This window comes from Eurypyga helias, unplaced genomic scaffold (genome assembly GCF_000690775.1).
Source record: "Eurypyga helias isolate BGI_N326 unplaced genomic scaffold, ASM69077v1 scaffold11858, whole genome shotgun sequence".
Lineage (NCBI taxonomy): Eukaryota > Metazoa > Chordata > Aves > Eurypygiformes > Eurypygidae > Eurypyga > Eurypyga helias.
The window spans coordinates 9177-19724 of NW_010265006.1; the positions used below are offsets into that span (position 1 = coordinate 9177).

The 10548-nt window shown below is 44.4% G+C and overlaps 1 protein-coding gene across 1 annotated transcript; it reads right to left on the minus strand.

Annotated features, from left to right (window-relative positions):
* Window positions 1-4932: 4932 nt before the first annotated feature.
* Window positions 4933-10543, minus strand: LOC104505305 (alpha-1D adrenergic receptor-like; the record flags this gene model as incomplete). Its single annotated transcript, XM_010156578.1, has 3 exons — window positions 4933-5107; window positions 6311-6440; window positions 9724-10543. Coding segments are annotated over 3 exons (1125 nt in total), but the record flags the coding sequence as incomplete, so codon positions are not given.
* Window positions 10544-10548: the final 5 nt, after the last annotated feature.

Sequence of the window (10548 nt, forward strand, 5' to 3'; positions counted from 1 at the left end):
CAGGAGAAAAGGAATGAAGATCTTAGGGTGATGAGACTACGCTTAGCCTTGCTTCATTATCACATAACAAGGAAAGGACATACTTAGTTCACAACACAGAGCAAAAAAATACATTTACAAATAACAGTTAGTACCAGGATTTCTTGGGAAAAGGTCTGTTCAGAGAACAAAGCTGATTCATAACCCACAGAAAATCCACTCAACATGAGAAGAGTCAAGTTATCCTGTAAGGAATGATGCATGAATAGATTTGCTTTGTACTCTCAAAGCTAGATACTTTAGGAGGAATTTGTATGTTAAAAGAAGAAGGAGATGGACCAATTTATGTTGGTCAAAAAAGTCTAAACATCTATTAGGTGGAAAATTGGATGTTTCACTAACTACATTTCATGCCAGAAGCTCTTTACAGCCTTGTTTTGCCCAAACACCAAACGTACCAACCCTGAAATATTTTCTGTTGTCAGTGTCAATGTCATTCTTCTGACACTGCTCTCCTATTATTACTTGTGTGGAGGATGGTATAACCTGTGATGCCACATAGGTTGGCACTTATACCTTGGCTCAGTGGGAAACAGTGTGGTGTACCAGGAAATGTAGGCCTATTAGGAGGATCACTATGTAAAGGGCAATAAGGGTAAGGGACAGGGAAAATATATACCCAATGGCACCATGTGCCATTCAGAAATATCCAGGAACTGTGTTTTTCTGAATTGAATTTACATGAAAAGAGAAATTTCAAAGAAAAGCCCTGGTTTGTCAGGTACCTCCTGTCCTCATCAGCCACTTGAATTTAGGAGTTTATACTAAAAAAAAAAAAATAGACATTGTTGCAGGCATCACTCAAAATCCTACCAGTGTCCATTGAAAGATGATTGTTGAAAATGTGGTGTGTAAACCACAGCCTCTGCAATTGCTGATTCTGGGTTTCAGCTGTTGTAAACATGCTTTTCTCATATAGAGAACAAATATTTTAAGAGTTTTTCAAATTCTTTTTTGTTACAATTTGGTTATGTGTTAAAAATTGTCTTGTTTAGCTCTACCCCTATGCTGAACACTGGTTTCTGCTGAACACACAAAACAATAGCTTGCAGACAAGTTATGCTGCATCCTACACAATAAAATTGCTAAATGAACATGAAGGAAGTTGCAAAGTTAAGGACTTAAAAGATTGACACGGTCAAAGTGAAAATCGCTTTTGCAAAACTTTGGTTTCTTACATTTAAAAAAACTCCAGGATCATGCCCTCTTGTCTCTGCAGTGTCCCTGACATACCAGTTGGAAGGAAAGGTGGGTGCTCAATGAAGTAATAGCTCAGTTGAGCTATTCAGTATCTCCTCACTGGTCAGTATGTGGCTCCACACTTCACAAACTCACCCTGCTCAGCTCTGCTCTGATGACAGAACTATTTGTTTCTTCATGGATATCTGAAGGTACTTAGCTCAGCTATAGCCAAATATTTTGAAAACAAATATATTTTTCTTTTCACAGCTCTCAAAGGAGAAGAAGGTTCTTTAGAGCCATTTCACTATCCCATCTTCAAAGCAATGCCAAAGTATGTCTCTATTTTGAGTGTGGATTCCTGACCCCTTGGTGTTATAGAGCACTTCACATCCTTAAAACGTAACTCCGATCAGCTCCAGCTCCAGCTGGAAGTGTGTTGGACTTTGGCAAAACTAGTCCTTTATTTGCCTTCACAGTGAGATTAATTTCAGCTAGTTTAGTTGTGTACTGGGTACCTTGGAGCTAGCGATCTTTGGCCTCCCTCAGAGGTACTGGTGCTGTCGGGGTGTGATTCATCTGCCTGGTTTAAGTATATTAGGAAGAGATAGCTGCAGCCTCAAAATACCTATTTTTCATTGCTGGTTATGTAGAAAGCTGAACAGCTGTTGGCTGAAGACCACACACTGTTTGCATCCAATGCCAGGGACTATCTTGACATTGGAGAAGATGGCAACAGTGTGGAAATGAGTAGTATAGGGGTCTGCAGAGGACCAGAAATGCCCAGCAAAAACCATCAGGTCTTTGCTCTTAAAACCCTTTCCTCAGCAAACTCCAGTCTTGCTAAACTGCCCATCCTTGACAACACCTCAGAAATGTATTTTCTTCACAGAAGTTGGTCATATTGGGCCAGCTTTGTCTAATTCTTGCCCTGTCCTGACATAATGCATCCCCAAACCCAATGGAGTAAAATGTCAGTTTTTTGCTCTGACACATGGTATTGCTGGAGCTTTTTAAACCTAACTCTGTCCCTGTAACGCTTCTTATAGTAACTGAACACTGTGTTTTTTCCTGTCATCTTTCTCAGATATGGCTATCTCATTTTGTCTCACATTTGGCAGAACAAATTCAGCCTGTTACAATCAATGACACAGGATAGAAAACTTTGCCTAATAGACAACTGGGACTATTCCAGAAGAGTTCTGTAATGTTAATAGGTATTATCAGCCCTACCTAGAATACAGCACAGTAATCACATCAAGTAAAAGTCCTGATTGATCAACGAGAAGATAATTCAGGTTGCTTTCTCAAGGAAATATACTAATTTTCTGAAAAGCCTTGACCAGAAGTGCTGTATGTACTCACTAAAGTGAGCACTCTTCTAATCAAAACCGTACAGGTAGCATGAAGCTTTTGTACTTTTCCTTGCCCACAGGGACACAGCTGCTCATACCTAGTTCATGCTATTTGTAGTGGCAAAACCCATTAAAAACAAGCTGGTAGCAAGAGATTAAACAATCACCTTGCATGATCGTACTAAAGAGCATGCCCACTCTTTTGCTCAGTCTTTGTTACATCTCATTAACTAGATTATCAGAATTTATAATCAAATATTTATCCAAATGTAAATTAATGAAGATAGATTAGACTAATGAAAAGCTCCTTCCCAGAATATACAGGACAAAGTTTTGTGTGTGCAAATACAATAAAATTGCCACACCCAGCATTTATGCACAGATGCATTTAATGTTATATGGTGTATTTTGGTACTGGTTCCAAAACTTCCGTTGAGAGATTTTATAACATTTTGCCCACTGGATCACAGTAGTTTTAAATTTTTCAAGATCTATTTTTTTCCTGTTTGTGGTACATCCATTATAGCAACTGCCTTCAGATGCGTCAAGACACTGCGATATAAAAACAGACATTTGGCTTTAAATAGTTTTATTTGGTGGTGTGGTGGGTGGACTGGACGCAGAGTAATCCAGTACATAGGTCATGGGAGATCTGGGTTCTATTCCCAGTCACTTCAGTGAATCAGTGCATTACTTTGGCCAGGCAGAGGCAAAGCATATGTTCAAACTTGGTTGCCCAAATCATTATCTGAGGTCCAGAATGCTGCATCTTTTGTATCAGCAAAAACTGTGCTAAACCCCTCCATCTGTCTCTGGCCTTCTACACAGGGTATTGTGTAGGAAGGGAACCACACACACTCATTTGGGCTCAAATAATCCTTTTTTCTGGCTATTCCCAAACACAGGTAGACTGTTTCCCTGTTGTTCTGCACTCTGGTGGCTTCTTCATTGGGGCACAAGAAGTCAGTAAGCACCGTCAAATGCTTTACCTATATAATGTACTCACAAGCTCGTTATCCATGTGCCTACCTCTCTCCTGTGCCCTTCTGCAGGATGTCAACATGTTCTCCCTGCAAGGAAACCCAGCTCACAGGTTGCTTTTCACAGTATTATCTCTAGACAGACAAAATCAATGCAGATGACTCCCAGACAGGTATCCAGTGCCTGGACTATTCCTCCAGTGCTACCCCAGCAGGCTGTGGACCCCCATCTATCCCCATGCCATGCCCACCACTGCATCCCTGCTATCATGCCCTCAGAATGACATTCTGGTAGGCTGCAGTATAGCCCCAGTGTTATTACAGACACTCTGAAATGGAAAAAGAGAAGCAGAAATCAGATTTGAGGGCTGTGTAAGCAACAGTGTAATTTGCCTGGGAGAGCAATGGATTTGCCCTCACTGCAATGCTTTAAGAATAGTCTTGAAAAAACAGGTCAGGAATGGTTTGGGGCCAAGTGATCTTTCCCTGAGAAAGGGAGATGGGCTGGAAGACCCATTCATCCCCTATGTTTTAATGTATTTATGCTAATTTGGCACGAACTCATTTGATGGAAACATTCTGTGGTACAAAGCAGATGAGAACCTTGCCTTTTGACTGGATGATGTCTAATAAACAAAACTGGAACCTGGTACCTCGCAGCTTTTGAGACCCTGTGTCTGTGTCTTTGCTGGCATTTTTAACGAATAAACGATTCCTGTGGACCAGGATCAATGGGGGACATGCGGCAGATGGAATAGTTCATTGCAATTGCTCTTGTTCCCATTTGATTTAATGCTCTGCACCATAGCTGATTATTCCAAAGCAGTTGCCCATTTTTTTTTTCCATGCCAATTCTGCCACTTCCACGTCAGAAAATTTCAGGAGATACCTGACAGACACTGCTCTGACATTCAAAGTAGTCAAATGGTCTGTCTTTCATCCTCTTCCTTTTAAATGGTACTTTTGATCAAGTCCTCCTGTGCACAACAGAACTAAAAAAGTTTGGTTTCCTGTGGCATTCTGTCTTGTGGTGGATTTTTAGTGAGTATTTTCTCATGTCTAACCAGGGTCTAAGCTCACTCTGCGACCTTAGTTCTGTGAGGGGGAGTATAAAAGTTACCACTCCTTTACCCATCTGCACATTTTTATAGAAACTTGGTATATTGAGGACTTGTAGCACATTGTCAGATGTGATTCAGATTGATGAAAGAGTTCATCAGGTGATGGGGAAAGGCTTATTCAGACACAGGCACAGGGCGGTGTCATAAGCCCTTTTTTTCTTAGGAAACCATGCTAAATGCTCTTCTACCAGAGTAGAATTATATTCTTCACTTCAAGTAGAACAGACCTGGTCTCATCTGAAATGTGTTTCTACCTACATTGCCTTCCCCATCACTTATTTTGTAAGTGGTTACTGACGCTTGAGCACTGCTATGTCTGTGCACAATGTTTTGTGAAAGGACTTCTGCGCTGTGGAAAACACCTACAAAAATACTTTTGTTTTGGCTTGAAGGAGGCTTTCTCTGAGCCTGGTTTCTGCGGCAGCTGCCTTTCCTTCAGGGTGCAGGTAAAAAAAAAACCCAGCACACTGTTTTTCTGAATCCTAGCTGAAATGAGGACCAGCTTCTACTGCAAGCACAGGCAGGTCACCACTCCAAGGCAAATGTAAAGACCATCAATATGGAGGGTTTTGCTCACAGTGAGGGATCTGTTAAGTCATTCCTTTTCTGGGAAATCTGATGCTTGTGGAGGGACAGAGTGAAAGGAGTCTTGGATTGTGGCCTTCACCCTTATGTGGCATTAGCTGTGGGTGCTGCTGTGTCTTCCTCACACCCATCTTGATTTCGAATCAAATCCAAAGAATGACAAACATGGGAGCTCACTGCCAGACCAGACTATGCTGCTTAAAAAACCACAAGGGCCATTGAGGTGTCTAAATTGCCAATTGGGGTACTGGCTAGACCATCCCTGATCCCAAGGGATGGTTGTTTTCTCTTAGATGCTTCTGGGGTCTGTCACACTGTGACACTGTCTTTGCACACTCCCCAGCCACTGAAGTGTGGATGGACAGCAGAGCTCCATCTGTCCTCCTATTCTTACTTCCTCCTGGATCAGGTTTGAGAAAGCAGGTAACAATCTATGGGGGTTGTGTAGGGGGTTCTGGTTCCTTGACCCGTTGCATAGGTGTCTTACTGCAAGGGCAAATCCTGCACCTACCTTTTAGCTGGGTTTTCCATTAGCAGAAGAGCCAGTGACACCTCTATGGTTCTGTGACTTCAGAGAGAGTTTCTCCATCTATTCTCTCTCTCCAATAAAGGCTTGAGCTGATACAGGATTGAGCTTTCTCTCACCTGGTCATCTTGTTTGCATTAGATTTAAAAAACCCACACTAGGGTGCATCCCACCTGTCTGCAAATACCGGCAGTACAGACACCATCAGCTGGTTAGTTGCCCTTGGCTGCTTTTGTAGTCAAGGCAGAGGAAGAGGCAGATTGACACCACAATTAATCCCATCCTAAGAAGGATGTCCAAAATAGGTTGGGTGAGTCACACCTTCAAGCACTCCCCTGGGAAAGTAAAGGGAGATTTGGGTAAATAGGACTGATTGAACTGGTGTTGATCAGAGAGGGACCTGGACCCACAGAGGTGCCTTCCAACTAGCATCTGCATGACTGACTGAGATGAAGGCACAGATGCCTGTGACAACCAAAGGGAGATGGATCCTATGCTACAAAGCACCCTTAACTCCTGGCCCACATCTCTGAGAAGCCTGCATTTAGGTTCTCTTGGCAGGTCTTTACGAGGGGGAGAGGCACCCTGGCATAAACCACACAACCGCCACCCGGGATCCCCAGACAAAGCATCTTGGTAGAGCTCTGCTGCACACCTGGCAAAAGATACAGCCCACACAAGAGTTACGTGGGTGATCAGGATTTCATATCTCATTGAACAACCAGCTGCCTGAAGAGTCTCATTAGCCACAGAAACTGTTAAGTGTGTTAAAACTCCTGGTGCTTGGGAACATGTATCACAAACCCAAGAGTGAGCCAGATTACTCAGCTGATAAATAGGCTGTGGACGTACTGGGGAGTTTGAGCTGATTTAAAGAAGAATCTTTGTAGGTTATTCAAGCATGGAGAAATGGTTGACAACATTTGGCACATACATAGGTCCTCTTATTTAAAGTTATTGGGTGTTTCCGCTTCTCAGCACTGATGTGATAAATACTACTCCAGCGTAACTAACGTGGGAACCATTCTGCAGAGAGCTGCAAAGATGTGTGCAGACTCACAGGCAGCAGTGACAGAGCCACTACAGAAGTTTCTGATTGCTAAGCCAATGCTAAGTATAGCTGGGAGTCTTTTTTCAGCTGACAAATCTACTTATCCCTAAAAAGAATAATCAGACAATAGTCAGTCAACAGTGTAAGTCAATGACAACTTCTTGCAAATTCATGTCAGATAGAAAAAAATCAAAACATTTTGATGTTTTCAGAAGGAAATAGATCACATTCAATTCATTTTAATGTGACAGTTCACTTTGAAATGTATCTGAGTACTCATTTTTTAATAAAATTCCATTCACTCTGTTCTTAAATTGAAACAATACGTTTCACTTCAATCGAAAGTGATTTTTTTTCTCACCCGTGTTTCATTTTCATTTAAAATAGGTATCAATATAATTTTCAGTTGGCCCCAAATTATTTCAAATAAGTTTGCCTAACAGGCAGCTAAAAGAGCCATTCTACTTAACCATTTATAATCTTCTTTTCAAGGATAATTGGCCCCAGAATGTTTGTTTGTGGATTCACAGTTAACTTTGCTGATTTCTCTGAGTTTCAGATCTGTCTCCTGAACTGTAAAATCAGAGGTTAGACCTCGCAGAAGTTTCTGTTCTCCTTCTAGATAGCATTGAATGATTCTCAGATTTGAATAGGAAATAGCAATTAATAAAAGGGGGGTGAAATCAAAGGCAGCATATTTTGTAGTCATAAAATAAATGGACATTTGCTGTGTTTATATTATACGTATAATACAGCAGGAAGTAAGATCAAAGCCATGTTTATAAAGAACTTGGCAAGTTGCGTGCTTGGAGGAAGAAAATGGGTTCACAGGAGGTAATTAAAGAATGAAGTTGGGATTTTTAGCTGGTGTAAATCAGCATATCTCCTCTGACTTCAGTGCAAGAGTAGTGATTCACATCAGTGGAGAAGCTGGTTTAAGGGCTTAATGGTAAGACAGATAAGATAAAGGGTTTTTTTCTCTATTGAAAAGCATTTGCTTATTGTTTGTTCTCTATTTCCAAGTACCGGGAATAACTCAGAGGAACAGGATCCTGATTCCCAGCTTCATTAGCTGAAGGGTGTAAAGGCGTGAATGCAGTTTGGAGCTGGTTCCTGCCCTTCTGATCAGCCAAGGGACAAGTGTCAGTCTGGGGCTGCCCAGAAAGCTCATCCTTCAGGTACCAGCATCTCCCTAAGCTCCACAATTCCCAAACTATTAATTTGCAGGCTACAAAAAACCCCAATGTACCTGATCACTGAGAGGGAAACTGAGGCACGGTCAGATGGAACAATTAATCTCGGATCTTGCACTTATAGAAGTTCACTGCAGCCTTCCTGCTCCCTGCCTGTGTTACACCATGAACTCTCATGCACACACAGGGTGAAAACTCTTCACAGCAGTAATTTCACTCCTATGGAGAGCTGAGGTAAGCTCACCAAATACCATCCTCGCTCTGAAGCAGAGAGGTACACGTAGTGCAGCGACATGGGGAGACCAGACACCCACAACCCTGATCCACCACCCTAGAGACACCTCAGCTCCCAAGGAAACATCGGTCCTGGTGAATTATCCCACTGGAAGGTAGGTGGGGATTGAGTGGCCTCTATTAGGTGTCTAACAGCCTTGGGCTCCAGCTGTCCCCAGGGGGACAGCCACAACGCTGGAGGGAGATCTCGGCAGGTCAAAATCAGCCCTGTGGTCACGATGCTGTTTCCACTGACTTGAGAGGTGTCCTCAAGCAAGAGGATTTGAAAAATCATGAGAAAAAAGTGCAGAACTAGCTGTAATGTTTCCCTGGCTGCAGGGTTAGTTGGACACAAGTCCCCAGCGGGCTGTGGGATACGTGAGTCCCACTCAGCAGGAGCAACAGACTTCTCTGCTTTACTGAGCTCTGCTCGAAGGCCGTTGTCAATTTTCAGAAGTTATTTTAGTCTCTTTCCCGCCCCCCAAAGCTTAACTACACCGTGCCAGAGGGTTAATGAGGTCTGCCGAGTGGGGTGCCTGTTGGATGAGGTGGCGATGAAGAGCACTGGCACTTCATTGGCTGTGGGCAGCACTGGTGCTGGAAGGGGATGCTGCTTTGGCCATCACACATCCCCGGTGGGCTCTGTGCCCGCTCAGCCTCCTCTGCAGGCAGGGGGCTGCATCCTTTCCACCAGGCAAACAGCTTGCCAAAACTTTACAGCACGACCCTTCAGACAACCCCAAACCAGCACCCAGTGACACGGGCACCGTGGCAGGGCCAGGAGCTGAGGGCAGAGCTCCTGGAGGAGGTGGATCCATCCTGGGAAACCACCCAAGACCATCACCCTCGTACGTAGGACCCGATCCTGCTCCAGGTCCTTGCACAACATCAGCATTTCAGGAAGTCAGGGAAACTTATGCTTCAGAATCTGACATGCTCCTTGGGGGATCAAACCTCACTCGTCTCTGACATCTTCACCAGTTCACAACAGAGGTGGGAGCCCTGGGCCCATGGAGGCAGATCCAGCTGCCCTCCCCAAAATGTGAGGAATGGAGGTTGGGAGCAGAACGGCAAAGCTGTTTGGAGACCACTGTGCCATAATTGCAGCCTGTTTGAAACAGAGCTGCTTCCTCCTTAGCCTGAACTTTTATTAATTAAACTGCTGAATGCAGAATGAATTGATTAAAACAATTATTATGCTGCTACTTTATTCATTTGCTATTTACTTTGATTGATTATATGACTGATTAATAAATATTGAATAAGTGTTAATTAATTTAATTAATTCACTGCTGGTTTATTTACTTATCAGTTACTGATCCCTCTCCTCCATGCATGAGTTGTGTCCTGAAAGTTTGTCCCAAGGAGCATGTTCCCAGGGGCTCAGCCACGGGCAGTGGGGCTGGGATGGGGTCACTTACCAAAAGGCAGGACGAAGAAGAAGGGGAACCAGCAGAGGATGAAAACACCCACGACGATGGCAAGAGTCTTGGCTGCTTTTTTCTCACGGGAAAATTTGAGGAGCCTCACGGAGAGGGAGCTCCTGAAGTTGTGCCCCTTGCTCCGGGTGCTGGAGAGAGGCTCCTCCAGCACGCTGCGGCAGTGGATGCGCAGTACCACCTCCATGGATTTATTCCTCTCCTTCTTGACCCCTGCCTCCAAGCTCTGGGTGGTCCGCCTGGCCACCACGTAGATCCTGAAGTACATCACCAGGATGACCATGAGGGGCAGGTAGAAGGAGAAGAGGGAGGAGAACACGGCATAGCCCGGCTCCTCGGTGATGCTACAGATACTCTCATCCGGCGGTGGCGGCTCCTTCCATCCCAGCAGGGGCCCGATGGAGATGACCATGGAGGAGAGCCAGACGACCACGAGGATGACCCCCGCCTTCCTCTCGGTCATGATTGTGGGATACTTGAGGGAGTACTTGACGCCGATGTACCTGTCCACGGAGATGATGCACAGGCTCATGATGGAGGCAGAGCAGCACAGCACGTCCACCGCTGCCCAGATGTTGCAGAAGATGCGCCCGAACACCCAGAAGCCCAGCACCTCCAAGGTGGCCGAGAAGGGCAGCACGGTGGTGCTGAGGAGCAGGTCGGCGATGGCCAGGTTGACGATGAAGTAGTTGGTGACCGTCTGCAGGTGTCGGTTGCAAGCCACCGAGAGGATAACGAGGATGTTCCCCACGATGGCCGAGAGGATGAAGATAGCCAGGAAGACCCCGACGCCCACCGCCTGCACGT